The sequence below is a fragment of the Oncorhynchus keta genome, chromosome 12 (genome assembly GCF_023373465.1).
Source record: "Oncorhynchus keta strain PuntledgeMale-10-30-2019 chromosome 12, Oket_V2, whole genome shotgun sequence".
NCBI lineage: Eukaryota > Metazoa > Chordata > Actinopteri > Salmoniformes > Salmonidae > Oncorhynchus > Oncorhynchus keta.
In genome coordinates this window covers 47,823,560-47,850,092 of record NC_068432.1, presented here as the reverse complement: position 1 = coordinate 47,850,092, position 26,533 = coordinate 47,823,560, and the positions used below count along the sequence as shown (strand labels likewise).

General features: G+C 42.5%; 1 protein-coding gene across 3 annotated transcripts; it reads left to right on the top strand.

Moving 5' to 3' along the window:
* Window positions 1–1,197: 1,197 nt before the first annotated feature.
* Window positions 1,198–26,370, top strand: agxt2 (alanine--glyoxylate aminotransferase 2). Of its 3 annotated transcripts, XM_035783078.2 has the most exons (14): window positions 1,198–1,433; window positions 6,043–6,131; window positions 7,995–8,185; window positions 8,367–8,490; window positions 8,730–8,824; window positions 9,077–9,170; window positions 12,771–12,864; window positions 14,059–14,159; window positions 14,896–14,988; window positions 15,205–15,337; window positions 20,734–20,822; window positions 22,412–22,561; window positions 23,295–23,393; window positions 25,435–26,370. In XM_035783078.2, exons 1-14 carry the CDS (start codon window positions 1,334–1,336, stop codon window positions 25,537–25,539), a joined length of 1,557 nt encoding a protein of 518 aa, XP_035638971.1. In that variant the 5' UTR covers window positions 1,198–1,333; the 3' UTR covers window positions 25,540–26,370. The 3 variants fall into 3 exon arrangements, with proteins under 3 accessions (XP_035638971.1, XP_052314486.1, XP_052314487.1); XM_052458526.1 differs by lacking the exons at window positions 1,198–1,433; window positions 6,043–6,131 and adding an exon at window positions 6,596–6,638; XM_052458527.1 differs by lacking the exons at window positions 1,198–1,433; window positions 6,043–6,131 and adding an exon at window positions 6,986–7,028.
* Window positions 26,371–26,533: the final 163 nt, after the last annotated feature.

Genomic DNA, 26,533 nt, shown 5'->3' with positions numbered 1-26,533 from the left:
ATCAGCATCATAAAATATGCATCCAAGACGAACTTGGTCGTTTTCACTGCATTCTATTTCGTTACAACCGGTCAAATTGATGTTAGTTGGAAATCTTGCACAGAAAATCTTTCCCTTTTTTTGTTGTTGTTGTATTTTCTCCCCCGGTCTCTAAACATCTTTGTTCCGGGAAAGAAGACAGAGAAAACGTACTGATGTCAACTACAGTGAACCAAAATATAAATGCAACATGTAAAGTATTGGTCCCATGTTTAATGCGCTGAAATATAAGATCCCAGAAATGTTCCATACACACAAAAAGCGTATTTCTCTCAAATCTCGTGCACAAATTTGTTTACATCCCTGTTGGTGAGAATTTCTCCTTTGCCAAGATAATCCATCCACCTGACAGGTGTGGCTTATCAAGAAGCTAATTAAACAGCATGATCACTACACAGGTGCACCTTGTGCTAGAGACAATAAAAGGCCCCTCTAAACTGTGCAGTTTTGTCACACAACACAATGCCACAGATGTCAAGTTTTGAGGGAGTGTGCAATTGGCATGCTGACAGCAGGAATGTCCACCAGAGCTGTTGCCTGAGAATTTTAATGTCATTTTCTCTTCCATAAACCGCCACCAACGGCGTTTAGAGCGAGGTTTGCTGATGTCAACGTTGTAAACAGAGTGCCCTATGGTGGCTGTGGGGTTATGGTATGGGCAGGTATAAACTACACACAATGAACACAATTGCTTTTAATCAATGACAATTTGAATGCCCAGAAATACTGTGAGGAGGCCCATTTTTTTGAAGGTACTGTATCTTTGACCAACAGATGCATATTAGTATTCCCAGTCATGTGAAATCTATAGATTAGAGCCTAATGGATTTATTTAAATTGACTGATTACCTTATATGAACTGTAACTCTAATGCAATATATTGACTTACAAATCAAAAGGTGATTGTTTGTGGAAAGTGATTTACATTTGTGGATTGGTGATTTACATTTGTGTTACACAAGTGATTTGCATTCTGGAAAGTGATTTATATTTGTGGATTGGTACTTATTTGTACAGATCATAAAACACCGAATACAAAATGCATGCTGCGTGTTCACAAAACATTTGGCGTGATATTGATCCCATAATAGTACCAGCTTGTCACAGATTGCACCACCAAGACATGATTACTACTTAAGAGTCGGGGCTCGGACCCTCATTGGCTGAATATGCTCTCCACCCTTTTCAGCAGCTTTTCAGGAAAAAACCTGTAATTTCTGCATTTGTCGATTTCATTACTGTAACAGTTTCCGAGAACGACCAACAGGACGGCATCTTACCTGCTGTAGACATCATGCATAAGGTTTTCTCCCGATTCAATGGCCCATGTTTGGATCGGGTAAAATACTCCTACAATGCCTTTACTGGCTTGGCCAAATTCCATCGGCCTAGTGGTAAGTTACCTTGGTGATGTCGACTTGTAAACAGAGACCGACCACAAAAGACTCAAATTCTTGTTTGGATGACATGTATCGAAATGTCTGTTCGCGTTTTTTGGTTTTGCGGTCCAGTTGGATTGCTTTTGTGGACCTTTTAGTCGGCAAAATATAGTTGTGGTCATTAGAACTTTGCACTTCATATTGCAGTAGAGTAGAATAGCGCTTGATGAGCGCAACGATTCAACTTGCAGTAGAGTAGCGCTTGTTGAGCGCAACGATTCAACTTGCAGTAAAGTAGCGCTTGTTGAGCGCAACGATTCAATTTGCAGTAGAGTAGCGCTTGATGAGCACAACAATTCAACTTGCAGTAGAGTAGCGCTTGATGAGCGCAACAATTCAACTTGCAGTAGAGTAGCGCTTGTTGAGAGCAACGATTCAATTTGCAGTAGAGTAGCGCTTGATGAGCGCAACAATTCAACTTGCAGTAGAGTAGCGCTTGTTGAGCGCAACGATTCAACTTGCAGTAGAGTAGCGCTTGTTGAGCGCAACGATTAAATTTGCAGTAGAATAGCGCTTGATGAGCGCAACAATTCAACTTGCAGTAGAGTAGCTCTTGTTGAGCGCAACGATTCCATTAATAACCTTCTGTAATCTTTATATTAGGCCTAGGTAAAACTTGACCTTTGACAGTGTAATATTATATTACTTGGATTGTTTTTCACACAAACAGTGCATACAGGAAAAAAAGACATGGGGCTTTATTCTTTATTTTCAGTGTGTGCAAATTGTTTGTAGAGATAATTTTGTGGTTGAAGTTCAGTTCACTGATCTATTTATTCACCTAAAAGCCCTATTGATAATTAACAACCTATACATTTGTTCAGTCTATTATAGAGGACTGAGCAATGAGCATGCTTTTTGGATACAAGCCGAGTCATTGTAAATATTTGAGCACATTAATTAGGTGTACCATTTGTTTATTGCATATTTGATATGATCATATTGTTGTTTTATTATTATAACCGATTTGTATCATTTTGTGCATGATGATTTTAAAAGTTTGTCCTTTCATCTCACCTACCTTCCCAAAGTAACCTACGTCTGTTCTACCAGATACAGTATCAGTTTTTTGAGATGCCCTAACAAGCAACCTGGCTTCATGCGATATGATAAGGTCATCCGTTTCCTTGGTGACCTTAAGTACATTTTATTATTCATTGATAAACCCTGGGAGGTTATACTTCTCCTTTTTGAGGAATTCAAATAACATTGCTGGTCATATATAAACATTTGAACATCTAGGCCATGTTCTATTATAATCTCCACTATGCACAGCCAGAAGAGGACTGGCCACCCCTCATAGCCTGGTTCCTCTCTAGGTTTCTTCCTAGGTTCTGGCCTTTCTAGGGAGTTTTTCCTAGCCACCGTGCTTCTACACATGCATTGCTTGCTGTTTGGGGTTTTAGGCTGGGTTTCTGTACAGAACTTTGTGACATCAGCTGATGTAAGAAGGGCTATATAAATACATTCGATTGGTTGATGCCACCAGGGGTCTCTTCATAGTACCCAAGTCCAGAACGGACTCTGGAAATCAGTAAAGTCAGATTTAAAACACAGATTAAACTACACCTTATGGAACGATGCGGACTGTGAAGAGACACACACAAGAGAGCACACGCATGCATACGCACACATGCCAGCAGAGGCACTCTACACACACGTATGTATGGTGATATTACACATGTTGTATTTTAGATATGTAGTGGTGAAATAATGTTATATGTACCATTTTTATTCTTGTTTTTGCCTTAACTTGTTTGGACCCCACAGTTGGTAGAGCATGGCGCTTGTAACGCCAGGGTAGTGGGTTCGATTCCCGGGACCACCCATACGTAGAATGTATGCACACATTTGGATAAAAGCGTCTGCTAAATGGCATATATTATTATTATATATTAAGAGTAGCTGCAGCCTTGGCAGGAACTAATGGGGATCCATTATAAACCCCAGGAAGAGTAGCTGCTGCCTAGGCAGGGGGGGATCCATAATAAACCCCAGGAAGAGTAGCTGCAGCCTTGGTAAGAACTAATGGGGAGCTATAATAAACCCCAGGAAGAGTAGCTGCAGCCTTGGTAAGAACTAATGGGGAGATATAATAAACCCCAGGAAGAGTAGCTGCTGCCTTGGTAAGAACTAATGGGGAGATATAATAAACCCCAGGAAGAGTAGCTGCTGCCTTGGCAGGAACTAATGGGGAGATATAATAAACCCCAGGAAGAGTAGCTGCTGCCTTGGCAGGAACTAATGGGGAGATATAATAAACCCCAGGAAGAGTAGCTGCTGCCTTGGCAGGAACTAATGGGGAGATATAATAAACCCCAGGAAGAGTAGCTGCTGCCTTGGCAGGAACTAATGGGGAGATATAATAAACCCCAGGAAGAGTAGCAGGAACTAATGGGAATCCTTAATAAATACAAACAAAAAAAACACAAAAAAAGTATCTGTTCTCTCATCCATAGTTGTAAATCGTTGTATCCTGAGTTGACCTATATATTACATTATATAATGCACATATCAAAGTGTTTATTTTTATTTATTTATCCGTTATTTTACCAGGTAAGTTGATTGAGAACACATTCTCATTTGCAGCAACGACCTGGGGAATAGTTACAGGGGAGACGAGGGGGATGAATGAGCCAATTGTAAACTGGGGATTATTAGGTGACCGTGATGGTTTGAGGGCCAGATTGGGAATTTAGCCAGGACACCGGGGTTAACACCCCTACTCTTACGATAAGTGCAATGGGATCTTTAATGACCTCAGAGAGTCAGGACACCCGTTTAACATCCCATCCAAAAGACAGCACCCTACACAGGGCAGTGTCCCCAATCACTGCCCTGGGGCATTGGGATATTTTTTTTTTAGACCAGAGGAAAGAGTGTCCCTCCAACACCACTTCCAGCAGCATCTGGTCTCCCATCCAGGAACTGACCAGGACCAACCCTGCTTGGTATGCAGTGTGGCATGCTGCTGGCAAGTATAACCCCTATTTTGAATAGGACAACTAGACTGCTCAACTTGCAGACCTTGCCTTTTTGACCTAGGGCCAGGGTGTTAAGAAAGCCTGTCTCAGCTAACTTAATTAAAGTGTAGGAAAGCCTAAGTACATGTAAGAAGGCATAAGTACATTTTAACTGTACCTGTCACAGTACAGTACCTTGACCAAGGGCCAAAGGGTCAGGAACCAGTTATGCCTCGGCTTACAGCCTCTAAATACTAAGTCTAAGCCTGAAATTGCAACCTGTTCACTATATAGTGCACTGCTTTTGACCGGAGCCCTATGGGCCCTGTTTAAATGTAATGCGCTATATAGGTAATTGGGTTCCATTTCGGACACAATATAAGTACTTTTCCTGTGGCTACCTGGCTGGTGTAAAGTACAGTAACAGGCCTGGAGGTAACTACCTGGCTGGTTTACAGTAACAGGTCTGGAGGTAACTACCTGGCTGGTTTACAGTAACAAGTCTGGAGGTAACTACCTGGCTGGTTTACAATACAGTAACAGGTCTGGAGGTAACTACCTGGCTGGTGTAAAGTACAGTAACAGGTCTGGAGGTAACTACCAGGCTGGTTTACAGTAACAAGTTTGTAGGTAACTACCCGGCTGGTTTACAGTAACAGGTCTGGAGGGAACTACCTGGCTGGTTTACAGTAACAGGTCTGGAGGTAACTACCCGGCTGGTTTACAGTAACAGGTCTGGAGGTAACTACCCGGCTGGTTTACAGTAACAGGTCTGGAGGAAACTACCTGGCTGGTTTACAGTAACAGGTCTGGAGGGAACTACCTGGCTGGTTTACAGTAACAAGTTTGTAGGTAACTACCCGGCTGGTTTACAGTAACAGGTCTGGAGGGAACTACCTGGCTGGTTTACAGTAACAGGTCTGGAGGTAACTACCCGGCTGGTTTACAGTAACAGGTCTGGGAGGTAACTACCCGGCTGGTTTACAGTAACAGGTCTGGAGGAAACTACCTGGCTGGTTTACAGTAACAGGTCTGGAGGGAACTACCTGGCTGGTTTACAGTAACAGGTCTGGAGGAAACTACCTGGCTGGTTTACAATAACAGGTCTGGAGGGAACTACCTGGCTGGTTTACAGTAACAGGTCTGGAGGGAACTCGGTTTCACCACAGGTCTTTGGTGTTAATAAATAGTAACATGCTCATGAAATCTCTCTCGCACGTCTCACTGCATTGCAACTGTCAACACATCTATTTTTGACCAAGGCTACGTCTGAAATTCCACCCTATACCCTTTGTGGAGAAATACTTTTGACCAGAGTTCACAGGGCTCTGGTTGAAACTAGTGTATGAGGAATAGGGTGAAATTTTGGATGCAGACATAGAGCTGGATTCAATCCGTATCGCTGAAATTCAGTGCTATAGCGTGATTGAAATTTAAAGGGAATTTCCGATTGAGCCGACATATGCAGCGTTTAACATGAAGGCACTTTCCAGTAACGTGGGAACATTGCCTTTAAATTTCTATTGCGCTGCAGCGCACCTCTTCAGCTTTACGGATGGAATGGGGCCCTTAATTTTCTTTCCAATCCTTTCCTCTTCCAGGTGCATTATTTAAAAAGTCTGCAGTGAAACACCCACCCCCTGACCTCCCTGAGATGCCCCCATGTAGCTTTAATCCAGAAGAATACAAGGTACAGTAAGAATGTAGCTTTAATCCAGAAGAATGCAAGGTACAGTAAGAATGTAGCTTTAATCCAGAGGAATACAAGGTATAGTAAGAATGTAGCTTTAATCCAGAAGAATACAAGGTATAGTAAGAATGTAGCTTTAATCCAGAAGAATACAAGGTACAATAAGAATGTAGCTTTAATCCAGAAGAATACAAGGTACAGTAAGAATGTAGCTTTAATCCAGAGGAATACAAGGTATAGTAAGAATGTAGCTTTAATCCAGAAGAATACAAGGTACAATAAGAATGTAGCTTTAATCCAGAGGAATACAAGGTACACTACGAATGTAGCTTTAATCCAGAAGAATACAAGGTATAGTAAGAATGTAGCTTTAATCCAGAGGAGTACAAGGTACAGTAAGAATGTAGCTTTAATCCAGAGGAATACAAGGTACAGTAAGAATGTAGCTTTAATCCAGAGGAATACAAGGTACAGTAAGAATGTAGCTTTAATCCAGAAGAATACAAGGTATAGTAAGAATGTAGCTTTAATCCAGAAGAATACAAGGTACAGTAAGAATGTAGCTTTAATCCACAGGAATACAAGGTACAGTAAGAATGTAGCTTTAATCCACAGGAATACAAGGTACAGTAAGAATGTAGCTTTAATCCAGAGGAATACAAGGTACAGTAAGAATGTAGCTTTAAGCCAGAGGAATACAAGGTACACTACGAATGTAGCTTTAATCCAGAAGAATACAAGGTATAGTAAGAATGTAGCTTTAATCCAGAGGAGTACAAGGTACAGTAAGAATGTAGCTTTAATCCAGAGGAATACAAGGTACAGTAAGAATGTAGCTTTAATCCAGAGGAATACAAGGTACAGTAAGAATGTAGCTTTAATCCAGAAGAATACAAGGTATAGTAAGAATGTAGCTTTAATCCAGAAGAATACAAGGTACAGTAAGAATGTAGCTTTAATCCAGAGGAATACAAGGTACAGTAAGAATGTAGCTTTAATCCAGAGGAATACAAGGTACAGTAAGAATGTAGCTTTAATCCAGAGGAATACAAGGTACAGTAAGAATGTAGCTTTAATCCAGAGGAGTACAAGGTACAGTAAGAATGTAGCTTTAATCCAGAGGAATACAAGGTACAATAAGAATGTAGCTTTAATCCAGAGGAATACAAGGTACAGTAAGAATGTAGCTTTAATCCAGAGGAATACAAGGTACAGTAAGAATGTAGCTTTAATCCAGAGGAATACAAGGTACAATAAGAATGTAGCTTTAATCCAGAGGAATACAAGGTACAGTAAGAATGTAGCTTTAATCCAGAGGAATACAAGGTACAGTAAGAATGTAGCTTTAAGCCAGAGGAATACAAATTTTGAAAGAAAAGTAACCTTTATTTAACTAGGCAAGTCAGTTAATCACGACTGGTTGTGATACAGACTGGAATCGAACCAGGGTGTCTGTAGTGACGCCTCAAGCACTGAGATGCAGTACCTTAGACCGCTGTGCCACTCGGGAGCCCAAGTTACAGTCAGAATGTAACTTTAATCCAGAGGAACACGAATTACAGTAAGAAGGCAGAGTTTACATTAACAAAGTTGTCAAACTTAGAACAGTGCTGGGTTTGAGTCAATTCCATTTTAATACAGTCAATTCAGGAAGTAAACTAAAATTCAAAATTCCTGAGCAGAAAATTATAATTATAATGTGGAAATTTTGAATTTCACTTTACTTCCTGAATTGACCCCCAACCTTGTTGGCGAAGTTTCAATAACAGTCTTGTCATCTTAGTATAGTGTGTATAATTTCTTGCCTTTTTATAATATAATCTACCCAGGACATACATATTGAACATGGGATCTTTATTCTAGGACATGTCCAAAGAGCGTATGATGGAGATTCGGAGGCAGAACTGCAACCCAATGACCATGAAAGTGACCTACTACAAGAAGCCAGTGTACATTCACCAGGGACACATGCAGTGGCTGTGGGACGTGGACGGGAGGCGCTACCTGGACCTGTTCGCTGGCGTTGCCACTGTCAGCGTGGGGCACTGCCACCCGTAAAAAAACATAATATACCCATCACTATCCACCTAGCCTGAGTAGCCGTCTACAGTATATGGCTTGACGATGTAGTTGGAAAGAGCACAAAAACATCTGGGACCAGGCTACTGTATTTAATTGAAGTTCCAAGGATCCTCTGAACATTTCTAAGTTGTTTCTGACGCTGTGTCTCTGTAGAAAGGTGACGGCGGCGGCAGAGAAGCAGCTGAGAAAGCTGTGGCACACGACTAACATCTACGTGTATTCCCCTCTGCATGAGTACACCGAGAAGCTAGCTGCCACCCTGCCAGACCCGCTGAAGGCACAGTACCATATGTTCGCTTTGTTTGTTTGGTTTATTTCTACGTATGATTACTGTGACGTTTCACCACCGCACACGCAGAACTTTATCTGCAATATTGGTCCGGTTCCGCAGTTCCACATGTTCCCGGATAACCAAATTACCAAACCCACGGGCATCTATTGTATGGATTTATATTGAGACAAAGCGCCATAATTGCAAACATGAATATCCTGTCTTGTACCTGTGTTTCCTGCTAGGTTATCTACCTGACAAACAGTGGCTCTGAGGCCAACGACCTGGCTATGCTCATGGCGAGGCTACACACAGGAAACTTTGACGTCATCACACTGAGGTAACCCTGGCTACGGTTTGGTTTTTATTGGTTTACTGAATGAATGTTCAACTGTGATAATAAGTGGTTGTTTTGTCTCTGTTCTTATGCAGTGTGTTAACAGACGTAAGGATAACAGTGTGTGGTGGTAGTACCTTTTACTCTCGTGTTACCTCACAGGAAAAGTTTCACCTGCTTCCTCACTCAAAACAGGGAGAACAGTCTGATCATAAACTAAACTGTGAATTAACTCTGGTCGCCTGTCTGTTGCAGGGGGTCCTACCATGGTGGCAGTCCACATACTATGGGTCTCACCTCCAATGCAGCCTATAAGTATCCTGTTGCCTCTGGGTTAGGCTGCCACAATGTAAGTATGAGATGGCGATCACTACTGTCTGTCACCAGGGCCGGCCCGCTTATTAGGCAGCCGCCTATGAGGGCAGCTTTTTCTGAGCTAAAACTGACCAAGACACACCTCCAACACATAAAAACTCACATAATTATGCTCCAAAACAATGACTGTTTCTCTCAACCGGTGGCATGTGGGCTTTTTAGGTGAGCGCTGACACCGCCCTGTGATAAGCAGTGCCCACTTTGTCAAAGGCAAGGATGCAAAATATTTATCTTGTCCCTTCCCAGCATGCCTCTCTAGGGTGCTCCACCAACGTTCTGTCCAAAAAAAACTCTGGCATAAATCATGTAGCAGATACAGGATATGTTAGAAAGAGAATGTGGCCTTTTCTGTAGCCTACAGACTGGAGTTAAAAATGGATGACAATGTAATGAGACGGACACTTTTTACATCATGCAGGTTTCTCCAATGAAAAAGCCTAACCTAAATGCCGCCCAATCAACAACAAAAAATTATCTGACATGTTAAACCAACAATATACCCTAAAAACAAGTCAGGTCAAAGTGAAATGGACAATATGGAATGGGAAATCAGGCTACTCCAAACTGCCGTCCAAGAGTTTCATCCCATGGGCTAAATTGTCATGATCAGTGGTTTCAAGTTTGTATCTGTCAATATTTTACGAGCTGATCATAGCGAAAAAATAAAATACTTATTCTGCATTTCCCGCTGTGCAAACATATTGCCAATAGGTGCAGGAAAGTTCCTGATAAAGTCGGGTAGCTGATATTCAGAGCTTAAATAGCCAAATTGATTAGTCACAGGAATCAGGACTAATCAAGCCAATGCAACAGCCTGTTGTACAAATGGTGTGCCTACCACATGGATGGGCATTCATGAAATTCTGTTGTGGGCCAACAATGGTAGGCTACACCCCAGTAAGTATGGGGTGTTGGACTTTTATATTCCACGTCCCTGGACGTTGGTTTTTGGTCCGGACCAAATCTGAAACAATCATAGACGTTTATGTTTGGTTCAGATTTTGTCCGGTCTGGACCAGCTTTGATTTGGCCCAAACATAGACATCTATAGATGTCATCTTTTCAACTTTCATTCAGAACCTAAAATAAACCTGATTTCAACACATGGAAAATATGTATTTTCACCTTTCATTCAGAACCTAACTTCAACACGGTGGTGTGTATTCATGGATGCCAAGAGAAACAAAACATTTTTCAAAAACATAAAATAGATATATTATCTTTCTTCTCTCTGTGTTTCATTCATAATTTCCCTTCAATTCGCAAGAGGCTGAATGTATCTCACTGGAGAAAGCATTAGAGCAAGTGAAACAACACCCCTCTGTCTCTGTACGTGTATTCCATCTATCTCCTGCTGTCTGGTCCAAAGTAATATGAAGTTGTCGCACGTAGCATTAAAATGCAAATATTCCTGCCGCACAAAAAAAAAGGGTCAAGGTAATCCAGTGTGGATTTGGTGTCATTCCGATCAAATCGTATCGAGAGCATACATCATTGACAGAAACAACTTGAATTGTGTTGTCCTCCAGTGGCTAGCTGGCTAACTAGCTAGCTAGAATTGTCCCTTTCCTAAAATAGCCATGGATGGAGATAGGGATTTGTTTTTTGTTTTTATTTAAATCTACGTACTGGCCAATGAATATAACGACAATTCTGAACCAGCCATGAATTCGTACATTGTGCCCCTGACCTGAGTGGATGGAAGTTCAATATGTAGCCAGATATAGAAGGCTAATGTTAACTAGCTAACGTTGCCCGTGAAAGGAAGTTAGGCTAGTGAGCAAGAATTTTAGTCAGGTAGCCTAAGACAACTAAAAATAAAAGTGTGTACTGTACGACCGTTTTGAGTGATGGACTGTTTCCTCAAAATGAAAGAGAGGAGGATGGCATTGGGATTTCTCTACAAGTAAGGTGAGTCAACATGTTTTTTTTTCTACTTGCAAGAACACCCACTTTTAAATCAGAAACAGACAACCACATCATATTTAGATTATGTTGATTGGACAAAATTATTATTGCTATCTTTTAGTTGTCACTATTAGACTACCGTAATTTCCGGACTATAAGCCGCTACTTTTTTCCCACGCGTTGAACCTCGCGGTTTATACAATGACGCGGCTAATTTATGGATTTTTCCCGCTTTCACAAGATTCATGCCGCCAAAAAACTGAGCAAATCAAATCAAATCAATAACATAATGTGACGTAAATCGAGCGCGCTCAAACTTCCCATCATTCCGATTACGGTAGTCATTTTGTCACCCTCATCATGGCAAAGACACAAAGAAATGCATATGATGCAGCTTTCAAGTTGAAGGCGATCGATCTGGCTGTTGGAAAAGGAAATAGAGCTGCTGACAGCGTGCAGCATTGTCAAAAAATCCACTATCATCAACGGGTTTGGAAAGGCTGGACTGCTACGTGTTGAAGAGGGCAGTGATCCAACATCGGATGAAGGAATTCTGAGGCTATTTAACTCCGACACCGAAGGAGATGACTTCAGTGGTTTCAGTGCACAGGAGGAGGAAGATAGTGACCAATGACTTTCTTGGTAGGCTACTGTTTTAATTTTTGTTACAAGCCGTGTTTCGTTTAAAGGCTGTGTAAAGTTAATTTGTTTCAATGTACCGGTAGGCACCTGCGGCTTATAGACATGTGCGGCTTATTTATGTACAAAATACATATTTTTTTATAATTCAGTGGGTGCGGTTTATATTCAGGTGCGCTTAATAGTCCAGCAATTACGGTAAGTATAGGTGATTTCATGATGTTGACATGTTGAAGTTTAAGTGGTACTGGAACACTGGAGTTACTCCGACTCTCTGTAACTCTCTGTGGTTCTAAATCAATCGCTGTTTAGTGGTTCGAAAATGTTGGAAATATTAACTTGCTTGACCATGCTTTGGGTCAGTGGTTCCCAACCAGGGGTACTAGGAGTCCTGAGGGCACTCGGTCTATCCACAGGGGGTACTTCAGAAGACTCATGAGACCATAGGATTACTGGTAAAATGCACATGAGGGGGTACTTCAGGGGTACTAAGGACAGAGCTAAATTCAGTTGGTGGTACAGGAACTAAAAAAGTTTGGGAACCGCTGCTGTGAGTCATGTAACAGTTTGTTACATGCAATATGCTTTGTGGACTTCACAGCACAGAAGATGCTCTCCGGTTTTGTGATGAAACAAAGGTGTGGTTGAATTTATTCTGCCACTGTGTCTTCTTATTTTCTCAGCCTCAGGCCTATATATCACGGTCGCAAGGCGTGAACTAACAGGTTATAGAGCTATTCTAGGGGTTGCAATTGTGTGGTCTCGCCTAGGGCAGCAGAACGGCCAGGGCCAGCCCTGTCTGTTACTATGTATTAATGAAGCTTTAGGGTCCCAGAACCTGAGTTTGATGAATGACAGAATAGTCATTTTCTACCCATGACACTTTATATCTTACATTCTTACATTCTAAACTACAATGGCCGATCTATTACAGCAATCTAGGTTTTGAAACCTATGAAGCTATTTGAAGCTATGCCGCAGTGAGTATGAGACAGGTTTAACCTCAATTTGTCTCTTCTCCTCCCAGACCATGTGTCCTGATGTATTTGCTGGCCCATGGGGAGGAAGCAACTGTAGAGACTCCCCAATCCAGACCATTAGGGACTGTAGCTGTCCTCAAGGTACAGTAAAACACATACACACACACACCGGGTATAGTCATCTATGAACCACCAGGGAGGTCTTATGAGTCTCCAAATTACACACACGTGCACAAACACAGACACAACCCCCCACCCAAACACAGACACAACCCCCCACACAGACACAACCCCCCCCCAAACAGACACAACCCCCCATAGGTCATACTGATCTAGGAGGATAATTTGAGCCAGTTTGCTACAGCAGAATAATAATTATTATTATTATGAATGACTATTTGGATTTTTTTTTAATTGTTGAGGTTGATACATTTTTTTGTGGGCAAATCAAGTGTGACATGACTTTTTTTTGTGGGTAAATCAAGTGTGACATTACTTTTTTTTAAGTGGAAATTCTAAACTTTTTAGAAGCCTTTTTAAACCTTAAGTACACAAGTTAGCAGTTTGTGCTGTGCAGGAAAATTTCTCAGCAACAAAACAGTGATCAAATTAGGCTAACATTCTACATCTGTAGCCAGGGCTTTATTATGTCATGTGACCAGGCCTATTATTACACTGCCTATTTTGTGCATTATAATACATAACGCTACGGTGATATTTTATCTATAGAAAGTCTTGATGTATTTTCCAACATCAACTGCTAATGCTGTTTTGTGCTAAATCCTGTTTTGTCTGTGCTAAAGTATGTCGCAGACTATAGACAGAGAGGGAATTTTAGTCATATTCAATCAAAACCTGTATCTGGTTGTAAAAGTCCAGTACTATGTTAATCCGCTCAGTTGAATAAGGGTGAAGGTTACGTAGCAACCCTGAAAATCGATCTAAAGCCAAGAATACTTTTTTACAGTCCAGTTCAAAAGTCCTATTTTTTTTAAATCAAACATTTACCGTTTCCTAGAGAACTCTTCAACCTGTTCACTTTATAACTCCCTGTCTGTCAGCTAGTCACACTGATGCACCTGGGAATCTGTCAAACAAGTTGCATGATCCCGTGTTTACACTACCTTAAAAGAGGAAGTTTTAAGTAAGGCTGATAATGTGTAACAGCATTGATGCTCTTTTGGTTGTTGGTGTTGAAACACATTGTTACCCTTGATTGCTGACATGCAAAACATTTTTGGGACTATATCGACAGTGGAGTAACGAAACAAATACCAAAAAGAGAATTTTGTGTTGGAATTTTCCTCCTAATTTACTTTCGTTCTTCAATTACAGGATCATGTACCGCGAATGACAAATACATTGGGCAGCTGAACGAGGTCTTTGCCACCAGCGTTCCCAGTCGTATCGCTGCGTTCTTCGCTGAACCTATTATGGTACAGCTTTTTATTGTTCAGTTATCATTCCAACATCTCCATAGCTACAAGAAGTAGAGATAAGGCAAATGATATGGCTCTAGACAAGAAGCTGTGACTAAAAACACATACAGTAAGAACAATGTAGCAGATTGCTATGGGGAACAAATCACAAGCTGAAGAAGCCAACTGTTAATTGGCTATCTTTCCAGCTCAGCTAACAAAGGCTAATTATCTTCATAGGGGGGGCTTAAATATATTTATAACTACATAGGCTACAGACTACTGGTTCTAGTGGTCATGCTTTAGCATTGTTGCACCCGAGTGGTGCAGAAGTCTAAGGCACTGCATCTCAGTGCTAGAGGCGTCACTACAGACCCTGGTTCAATTCCAGGCTGTTTCACAACCGGCCATGATTGGGATTACCATAGGGCGGCGCACAATTGTCCCAGCATCATCTGGGTTTGGGTTTGGCCTGGGTAGGCAGTCATTGTAAATAGTTAAAAGACTTGCCTAGTTAAATAAAGGTTAAATAAATGGTTATTTCTAGCTCCATATAATCTAACAGGTACAGGCAATTCAATTTACATTTAATTATTTATCTTCTAGGTCCAATATAAACATGACTCGTTGTGGAGATGTTGCATTACAGATTTGTCATGTCTTTGAGTGTTTACTGCTGAAAATAAACAATTGTCACAGGATAGTTGTGGTTTCATATAATTGTTATCTTATATTGCTTTGTGTATTTCTACAGGGAGTTGGAGGAGCTGTCCAATACCCCAAGAACTTCCTCAAGGACACCTACAAACTTGTGAGGGAGAGAGGTGGGGTCTGCATTGCAGATGAGGTTGGATACTTTTTATATATCCCATCCTTCTATGTATATTTTCAATATTCCTATTTGTTTATATATCATTAATGACATATAACAAACAACAACTATATAGATGCTTCAGAAATCATTAATAAGCAGGTCATCATGTTACATGTCAAAAGGGTTACGTCCACATTGATCTGTATGTCAACCATGTTTCCTGCTTGTGCCTGGTCTTCGCTGCATCAGGTCCAGACAGGGTTTGGCCGCACAGGAAGTCACTTCTGGGGGTTCCAAGGTCATGATGTCATACCAGACATGGTCACCATGGCAAAGGGTATCGCTAATGGATTTCCTATGGGAGCGGTTGTCACGACACCTGGTGAGACAGGAAGCACGTTATTTATTTACCACCTCAGTGGAGGGAAAGAAGATATAGCACTTCACCCTCTGTCACACAGATGTCCATAGCTACTGTTTAATAAAACAAGGACTGCCTGACACATGCTGAATAGAATATAAACATCTTCTGTCTTCCCCACACACACACACACACACACACACACACACACACACACACACACACACACACACACACACACACACACACACACACACACACACACACACACACACACACACACACACAGGGTCAGCAGCAGTGCAGCGTCTCTTGATGGAGAGCGATTGTGGCGGTTTAGGAATGGAAAGGAAACTCCAGGGTGATGTTGATACTTACATTACGTATTTGCTCACTGCCATCATCCTTCAGTCACTTCAGGATGTAAATAGAAATTCTAATTCGATTTCTCCTAATTGAAATGTCATCGCATCATGCTATACAGTGGAAACTAACTCTGGAACCTTATAGGTTCTATAACTGAGAACCCTAATACAGGTTTTGTAAAGACAGTGATAAAGGTTCTGTAAGGACAGACACAACCCCCCACCCACCCACAGACACAACCCCAACCCCCACCCAAACACACACAACCCCAGCCCCCACCCACCCACAGACACAACCCCCCACCCACCCACAGACACAACCCCCCACCCCCCCCACCCACAGACACAACCCCACCCACCCACCCCACCCACCCACAGACACAACCCCACTCACCAACCCAAACACAGACACAACCCCACCCACCCAAACACAGACACAACACCCCCACCCCCCACCCACAGACACAACCCCACCCACCCACCCACAGACACAACCCCACTCACCAACCCAAACACAGACACAACCCCACCCACCCAAACACAGACACAACCCCACTCACCCAAACACAGACACAACCCCACCCACCCACCCAAACACAGACACAACCCCCCACCCACCCAAACACAGACACAACCCCACCCAGCCCAACTGAGAACCCTAATACAGGTTCTGTATAGACAGTGATACAGGTTCTGTAAAGACAGTGATACAGGTTCTGTATAGACAGTGATACAGGTTCTGTAAAGACAGTGATACAGGTTCTGTATAGACAGTGATACAGGTTCTGTATAGACAGTGATACAGGTTCTGTAAAGACAGTGATACAGGTTCTGTAAAGACAGTGATACAGGTTCTGTAAAGACAACAGTGATGCAGGTTCTGTATAGACAGTGATACAGGTTCTGTAAAGACAGTGATACAGGTTATGTAAAGACAGTGATACAGGTTATGTAAAGACAGTGATACAGGTTCTGTAAAGACAGTGATACAGGTTCTGTAAAGACAGTGATACAGGTTCTGTAAAGACAGTGATACAGGTTCTGTAAAGACAGTGATACAGGTTCTGTAAAGACAACAGTGATGCAGGTTCTGTAAAGACAGTGATACAGGTTCTGTATAGACAGTGATACAGGTTCTGTAAAGACAGTGATACAGGTTATGTAAAGACAGTGATACAGGTTCTGTAAAGACAGTGATACAGGTTCTGTAAAGACAGTGATACAGGTTCTGTATAGACAGTGATACAGGTTCTGTATAGACAGTGATACAGGTTCTGTAAAGACAGTGATACAGGTTCTGTATAGACAGTGATACAGGTTCTGTAAAGACAGTGATACAGGTTCTGTAAAGACAGTGATACAGGTTCTGTAAAGACAACAGTGATGCAGGTTCTGTAAAGACAGTGATACAGGTTCTGTATAGACAGTGATACAGGTTCTGTAAAGACAGTGATACAGGTTATGTAAAGACAGTGATACAGGTTCTGTAAAGACAGTGATACAGGTTCTGTAAAGACAGTGATACAGGTTCTGTAAAGACAGTGATACAGGTTCTGTAAAGACAGTGATACAGGTTCTGTAAAGACAACAGTGATGCAGGTTCTGTAAAGACAGTGATACAGGTTCTGTATAGACAGTGATACAGGTTCTGTAAAGACAGTGATACAGGTTATGTAAAGACAGTGATACAGGTTCTGTAAAGACAGTGATACAGGTTCTGTAAAGACAGTGATACAGGTTCTGTATAGACAGTGATACAGGTTCTGTATAGACAGTGATACAGGTTCTGTAAAGACAGTGATACAAGTTCTGTATAGACAGTGATACAGGTTATGTATAGACAGTGATACAGGTTCTGTAAAGACAGTGATACAGGTTCTGTAAAGACAACAGTGATGCAGGTTCTGTAAAGACAGTGATACAGGTTCTGTATAGACAGTGATACAGGTTCTGTAAAGACAGTGATACAGGTTCTGTATAGACAGTGATACAGGTTCTGTATAGACAGTGATACAGGTTCTGTAAAGACAGTGATACAAGTTCTGTATAGACAGTGATACAGGTTCTGTATAGACAGTGATACAGGTTCTGTAAAGACAGTGATACAGGTTCTGTAAAGACAGTGATACAGGTTCTGTAAAGACAGTGATACAGGTTCTGTAAAGACAGTGATACAGGTTCTGTAAAGACAGTGATACAGGTTCTGTAAAGACAGTGATACAGGTTCTGTAAAGACAGTGATACAGGTTCTGTATAGACAGTGATACAGGTTCTGTAAAGACAGTGATACAGGTTCTGTATAGACAGTGATACAGGTTCTGTATAGACAGGGATACAGGTTCTGTAAAGACAAAAGTGAGAGCCGTGATGCACAGTACCAGTCAAAGATTTGGACACCGAGTCATTCAAGGTTTTTTCTTTATTTTTACTATTTTCTACATTGTAGAATAATAGTGAAGACATCGACACTATGAAATAACACATATGGAAGAATCATGTTGCAACCAAAAAAAGTGTTAAATATATCAAAATATATTTTAAATTTGAGATTCTTCAAAGTAGCCACCCTTTGCCTTGATGACAGCTTTGCACACTCTTGGCATTCTCTTAACCAGCTTCATGAAGTATTCACCTGGAATATATTTCAATTAACAGGTGTGCCTTGTTAAAAGTTAATTTGTGGAATTTCTTTCCTTAATGCATTTGAGCCCATCAGCTATGTTGTGACAAGGTATGGTTGGTATAGAGAAGATAGCCCTATTTGGTATTAGACCAAGTCCATATTATGGCAAGAACAGCTCAAATAATCAAAGACAGTTCATCATTACTTCGAGACATGAAGGTCAGTCAATCCGGAAAATTTCAAGAACTTTGTGCAGTCGCAAAAACCATCAAGTGCTATGATGAAACTGGCTCTCATGAGGACCGCCACAGGAAAGGAAGACCCAGAGTTACCTCTGCTGCAGAGGACAAGTTCATTAGAGTTAACAGCCTCATAAATCGGCAATTAACTGCACCTCAGCTGGCAGGACAAATAAATGTGTTGTGTTGAGGTGTGAGGCAACATAACCAGCTAACCCTTCGAGGATCAGTCTCAGCTTTCAACAGGTTTCACATTGTAGTAATAATCACTATTGTAATGTGGTATTGATTTCCCTTGTTCTGGATTCCTCCACGTTTCAGTCCGTGGCCTGTGGTCTGTATCAAACGTTGGAACCCGTTCAAGAAACAGAACCCAAACCGAAAGTGATCTATACTGTTCCGGAACTTATTTTAAAAACATGGGAACTGGTTAATAACTACATTTTTTTCCAGTCCCACAAAAATCGCAACAAAGCGCCTATGCAAAGCCCTCACTCATAAAGTTATTCCATCGTCTGCCAGCTGGAAATCCTTTGACAGTGAGGGGTGTATAGGTTACTTGCCCCTCCCCTCTGAAGCATAGGTTACCTACAGATGACGTTACAAGCGCAATTCAGAAATTAGAGAGCAATGTTTAATTAGAGAAGAATGCATTTACTTTTTCAATGCTAGTTAAGGACTGAGTGTACAAAACATTAAGGACTCGTGCTCTTTACATGACATAGAATGACCAGGTGAAAGCTATGATGCTTTATTGATGTCACTTGTTAAATCCACTTCAAAACATTGTAGATGAAGGGGAGGAGACAGGCTAAAGAAGGATTTTTAAGCCTTGAGACATGGATGGTGTGTATGTGTCATTCAGAGGGTGAATGGGCAAGACAAAATATAAACGTGCCTTTGAGCGGGGTATGGTAGTAGGTGCCTGGCACACCGGTTTGTGTCAAGAACTGCAACTCTGCTGGGTTTTTCATGCTCAACAGTTTCCTGCGTGTATCGAGAATGGTCCACCACCCAAATGACATCCAGCCAACTTGACACAACTGTGGAAAACAGCATCCCTGGGGAACCCTTTCGACACCTTGTAGAATCCATGCCCCTATGAATTGAGGCCGTTCTGGGGGCGAAAGGGGTTGCAACTCAATATTAGGAAAGTTTCCTTACTGTTTTATGCACTCAGTGTATATTTTCACATTGGACTTAACCACAAAAAGGTGAGGTGTTTTGAATTTTAGTGTTGCTCTGCACAGCTTGTTAGCTAGCTGGCTTACGTTTACTCTGATCCAACGTTAAACCAACTCAGAAGTTCAAAGACATTCAAAGTTCCTCCATAGAAGCCACTCCTCCTAGGTATAATTCTGTGGGACTAATTCAGATAATGTATGTCATGACAAGATGCCTTGCGCTTAAAGGAAAGCTTGCTCACCCTCAAAATGTCAGTTGCATCTCTAGCCCTATCATGTGACTGGTAGCATAGTGTGTGTCTGTGTTTGTCTTTCAGTATGACTAAACCGTGCTGTTGCGGCAAAATACAATTTGCTCTTCATGACTTTCCTTTACAGATGAAATCACTTGCCCACTCCACAGCAAGCTGCTTTATCCGCACTGATTGGTAAAGTCATTTAATGTCGAGCTAAATGTTTTAAAATATATATATTTCAGAGGTTTAAAAAGGCACCGAAAGGAACAATAAACATGTTCTTGATTTGGTTCTAACCAGTTGAGAACTTTGTTCCAAAAAAAAGAATGGTTCTGTTCAGAATGAAACGATTGGAAAATTGTTTTGGTTTCAACCCCTGGTCTGTACACACAATCAGGCAGAGATAAGCTCTGTTCAGTTCACACGTGTTCATCAGACCAGGGTGTAATCGGTTCAACATCCCCCTGATGACCCTCGAGTTGGGCCACACACACGAACACACATCAGAGGAGGCTGGTGGGAGGAGCTATAGGAGGACAGGCTATTGGTAATAACTGGAAAGAATAGGTATAAAATACATAGGTATCAAACATATGGAAACCACGTTTGACTCCATTCCATTTCAGCCATTACAATGAGCCCGTCCACCTCTGACTGACACACACACTCTATCTCTCCTATGAATCTTTCCATGGAAGGAGTTTTTCCCTAGAATGATGAGGTGTGAAGTGAGCTGTCCCACTCAGCTCTTGTTGTGACTTGTTTTCCAGAGGTGGCCGCTTCATTTGCCAAGGGAGTTCACTTCAACACGTTCGGTGGTAATCCTGTGGCATGTGCCATCGCCTCATCTGTTCTGGATGTAAGCAGAAACACACCCAACTAAACCAGGGTTTCTCAACATCCAGTCCTCCAGTAGCCCAACTAAACCAGGGTTTCTCAACATCCAGTCCTCCAGAGCACACATTAGGATTGTAGGCCTGGACAAAAACACAAATGATTCAACTCGAGGGCTTGATGATTAGTTGAATCAGGGGTGCTTGTCCAAGGCTACAATAACAATGTGTACTGTTGGTGGTACTGGAGGACCAGGGTTGGGGGTACTGGAGGACCAGGGTTGGGGGTACTGGGGGAACAGGGTTGGGGGTACTGGAGGACCAGGGTTGGGGGTACTGGAGGAACAGGGTTGGGGGTACTGGAGGAACAGGGTTGGGGGTACTGGAGGAACAGGGTTGGGGGTACTCGAGGACCAGGGTTGGTAGTGCTGGAGGGCCAGGGTTGGTGGTGCTGGAGGACCAGTGTTGGGGGTACTGGAGGACCAGTGTTGGGGGTACTGGAGGGCCAGGGTTGGGGGTACTGGAGGACCAGTGTTGGGGTACTGGAGGACCAGGGTTGGGGGTACTGGAGGACCAGTGTTGGGGGTACTGGAGGACCAGTGTTGGGGGTACTGGAGGACCAGGGTTGGGGGTACTGGAGGACCAGGGTTGGGGGTACTGGAGGACCAGGGTTGGGGGTACTGGAGGGCCAGGGTTGGGGGTACTGGAGGGCCAGGGTTGGGGGTACTGGAGGGCCAGGGTTGGCGGTGCTGGAGGACCAGAGTTGGTGGTACTGGAGGACCAGGGTTGGGGGTACTGGAGGACCAGTGTTGGGGGTACTGGAGGACCAGGGTTGGGGGTACTGGAGGACCAGGGTTGGGGGTACTGGAGGACCAGGGTTGGGGGTACTGGAGGACCAGGGTTGGGGGTACTGGAGGACCAGGGTTGGGGGTACTGGAGGACCAGGGTTGGGGGTACTGGAGGGCCAGGGTTGGGGGTACTGGAGGGCCAGGGTTGGGGGTACTGGAGGGCCAGGGTTGGGGGTACTGGAGGGCCAGGGTTGGCGGTGCTGGAGGACCAGAGTTGGTGGTACTGGAGGACCAGGGTTGGGGGTACTGGAGAACCAGGGTTGGTGGTACTGGAGGACTGTATATTGAGAAACACTGAACTAAACTACCATCTATGATCTGAGCTACTGTTTATAAGTAATTTTCTTCTGCTTTTCAATTTACTTTATGCCATATGCTTATTATTAGAATGTGCCCTAAATTGTTTTCTATATTTTAAGAGTATATTAGAGTACCATAAAAGTAGATTTCAGCTTTAGAATGTGCATGTCACAGAAGTACACATAATTTAAAAAAAAATCATGGCATTGCTAATGCACCATGTTCCTTCATGTTGCACACCATAGAAATATGACTATAATTGCACTTCCATGATGCAATCCACCATTATTCTTGCACCATTACTCCATGTGTTAATGTTGCTAAATGTTCCACCATTATTCTTGCACCATTACTCCATGTGTTAATGGTGCTAAATGTTCCACCATTATTCTTGCACCATTAACTCCATGTGTTAATGTTCCACCATAGAAATAGTTGCGCTTGCTATAATTGTATTTCACCACCAGACCATGGAGGAGGACGGCACGCAGCAGATCAGCCACAACGTGGGGACTTATCTGCTGACAGAGCTGGCCAAGATGAGGGACAAGTATGAGATCATTGGGGATGTCCGAGGGAAGGGACTGCAGATTGGAGTGGAGATGGTGAAAGATAAGGTGAGAGGTCATAGTCCACACTTGGTGAAAGATAAGGTGAGAGGTCATAGTCCACACTTGGTGAAAGATAAGGTGAGAGGCCATAGTCCACACTATGGTGAAAGATAAGGTGAGAGGTCATAGTCCACACTATGGTGAAAGATAAGGTGAGAGGTCATAGTCCACACAATGGTGAAAGATGAGGTGAGAGGTCATAGTCCACACTATGGTGAAAAATCAGGTGCATTGTACAGTAAGAGCAATGCAAATGAACATTTTAATGAAACTGCAAATTAATATTTTAATTCATGAGTTAATGGCTAATTGGGGAGACCTAATCGCTTTTTGTTTCATAATATTATGCTCTTTATTCTCAGATGGATTAATAATTTGTCGTAATTAGATTTGTGAAATTATTAGCATAATTGGTTAACTGATTATTCTCTTGTTTTATACTATATATATATATATATATATATATATATATATATACATACATACATACAATGTCTATACAACATCCTGTTTAACCAAGAACTATCACTCATATAGCGTGCGACTTGAACGAGTTTCTGTGCCCTCCCACATGGTCATGGTTCAGTTCAGATCAAGTTACTTATTAATCACGAGTAGAGAGTTCTGCATAACGACAGAGCAGGCCTGAACATAACCACTGTCCTAACCCTCCAACCCACCCAGTCTCCCTCACTCTCTCTGTCTCTTGCTCTGTCCTCTATCTCTCCCTCCCTCTCAGGCGAGCCGCAAACCTCTCCCACCAGCAGCCATGAGCGAGATTTTCGAAGACACCAAAGACATGGGTGTTCTGATTGGGAAGGGAGGAGTGTATGGACAGGTAAGGGAGTATATGGACAGGTAATGGAATGGAGGAGTGTATGGACAGGTAGGGGAGTATATGGACATGTAATGGAATGGGGGAGTGTATGGACAGGTAATGGAAAGGAGGAGTATATGGACAGGTAATGGAATGGAGGAGTATATGGACAGATATTGGAAGGGAGGAGTGTATGGACAGGTAATGGAGTATATGGACAGGTAATGGAAATGAGGAGTATATGGACAGGTAATGGAAGGGAGGAGTGTATGGACAGGTAATGGAGTATATGGACAGGTAATGGAAAGCAGGAGTATATGGACAGGTATGGAAGGGAGGAGTGTATGGACAGGTAATGGAAGGGAGGAGTATATGGACAGGTAATGGAATGGAGGAGTATATGGACAGGTAATGGAATGGAGGAGTATATGGACAGGTAATGGAATGGAGGAGTATATGGACAGGTAATGGAAGGGAGGAGTATATGGACAGGTAATGGAGTATATGGACAGGTAATGGAATGGAGTAGTATGTGGACAGGTAATGGAGTATATGGACAGGTAATGGAGTATATGGACAGGTAATGGAATGGGGGAGGTTATGGACAGGTAATGGAAAGGAGGAGTATATGGACAGGTAATGGAATGGAGGAGTATATGGACAGGTAATGGAGTATATGGACAGGTAATGGAATGGGGGAGTGTATGGACAGGTAATGGAAAGGAGGAGTATATGGACAGGTATTGGAAGGGAGGAGTGTATGGACAGGTAAGGGAGTATATGGACAGGTAAGGGAGTGTATGGACAGGTAATGGAAAGGAGGAGTATATGGACAGGTATTGGAAGGGAGGAGTGTATGGACAGGTAAGGGAGTATATGGACAGGTAAGGGAGTGTATGGACAGGTAATGGAGTATATGGACAGGTAATGGAGTATATGGACAGGTAATGGAGTATATGGACAGGTAATGGAAAGGAGGAGTATATGGACAGGTAATGGAAAGGAGGAGTATATGGACAGGTATTGGAAGGGAGGAGTATATGGACAGGTAATGGAGTGTATGGACAGGTAATGGAAGGGAGGAGTATATGGACAGGTATTGGAAAGGAGGAGTATATGGACAGGTAATGGACTGGAGGAGTATATGGACAGGTAATGGAAGGGAGGAGTATATGGACAGGTAATGGAAGGGAGGAGTATATGGACAGGTAATGGAAAGGAGGAGTATATGGACAGGTAATGGAATGGAGGAGTATATGGACAGGTAATGGAGTATATGGACAGGTAATGGAAGGGAGGAGTATATGGACAGGTAATGGAAGGGAGGAGTATATGGACAGGTAATGGAAGGGAGGAGTATATGGACAGGTAATGGAATGGAGGAGTATATGGACAGGTAATGGAAAGGAGGAGTATATGGACAGGTAATGGAAGGGAGGAGTATATGGACAGGTAATGGAGTATATGGACAGGTAATGGAAGGGAGGAGTATATGGACAGGTAATGGAAGGGAGGAGTATATGGACAGGTAATGGAAGGGAGGAGTATATGGACAGGTAATGGAATGGAAGAGTATATGGACAGGTAATGGAATGGAAGAGTATATGGACAGGTAATGGAAAGGAGGAGTATATGGACAGGTAATGGAAAGGAGGAGTATATGGACAGGTACACTCAAATTCCCCGTCTGTCCTGTCAGTCAGGATCTGCCTGCTAGTAAGCCTTAGCTTTGTGGTCTGTCGTGAACCTACATGGCTCCAAAGCAATGTAACAAACCAAGTATCAGATCAGTCCATTCAGGTTAAAGTTAATAAGTCCTGGGAATGTAGGGCGGGAGGACAAAAGGGCGCTTTGCTGTTTTCGGCTTTTGTCGTAGTATGCTATTTTCAGTTAATTTGCATATTCGGTTTGGGTAAAGAATGCACAGATCACTTTGACAGCTTGAGGATTTGAGGTGCCACTTGTTTTAGGAAATACTTCCTAACCCACAGAGGTTAGTTATCTATGAACATACTGTTAATAGCTCTTTCCCACTCACACCCGCTCTCTCTCTGACCCACAGACGTTCAGGATCAAGCCCCCTATGTGTATCACCAGGGACGATGCAGACTTCTTCTTGGCTGTGTTTAACCAGGCTCTACACAACTACATGGAAGATCATCATTAGGCCTGGCTTTCACCTGGTCACTTCTTTCAGACAGATCAAAGGAGGAGTACAGATTTTAGGCAATTGAGAAAAAGACAGGCACTTCAATCACCATTCATGCATGTGCAAATGAAAGACGCTAGAGTACCCTCATCTCTCCCACATGATGCGAGACATCAACGCTCAAGAGCCCTACGTACAACATGCACGAAGATGGCGTTTGAGGTAGCCTGGACCCAGGTCTGTTTTGTCTTGCATCACCACGATCATAGGTGTTGGGTTTTACAGCACCAACAGATCTGGGACCAGGCTAGCGTTGGGGTGTCAGTCCACTGGAGATGAGTCTTAACCAGATTTAGATATGACACCATGCTTTGTGTTGTTCAAATTGACGACATGTAGACACTGGCTGGAATGCAGTTTTACCCAATCAGCATTCAGGATTAGACTCACCTGTTGTATAATGTTCAAATTGACTACATGTAGACACTGGCTGGAATGCAGTTTTAACCAATCAGGATTAGACTCACCTGTTGTATAATGTTCAAAATGACTACATGTAACTTTTGAAGCACACAAATGAGTTGATTGTAATCATGTGTAGTAAACCTAGAGGGAAAAACTGTTTATGTGAAGATTTACTGACACCTGTTTGTCTCTGTACTGGAACAAATTTTGTTGTAGGTTTAAAATGTGTATATTAAAAAAAACAAATGTTATTGATTAGTCTTAACTGTGAATATATTCACGTTTAACCTCAGGAAAGGAAACTAGTCCAATAAATCCATGGTACACCTGCCCACATACTGCCAGTGAGAGGGCCATGGACCCACTTTGGGTCAAAATCTGAAATACAGCCCACCAGTATTGTACTCGTCAGTCTATTCCATTACCTTTTGAATGCATGTAAAGTCCAATAGATCGAGACTTTGGGTAGACGAGTTACTTGCTTAGGTATAGATGAAATACATTGAGTAGGATGGTACAATTCATACGCGCCGGCTCTTTTCTCGTC

Coding starts and splice junctions, on each gene's coding strand:
- agxt2 (XM_035783078.2), top strand. CDS start 1,334: ATGCATAAGGTTTTCTCCCGATTCAATGGCCCATGTTTGGATCGGGTA. Junction 15,338..20,733: donor AGCGGTTGTCACGACACCTG/GTGAGACAGGAA, acceptor CTTGTTTTCCAG/AGGTGGCCGCTTCATTTGCC. Junction 23,394..25,434: donor AGGGAGGAGTGTATGGACAG/GTAAGGGAGTAT, acceptor TCTGACCCACAG/ACGTTCAGGATCAAGCCCCC.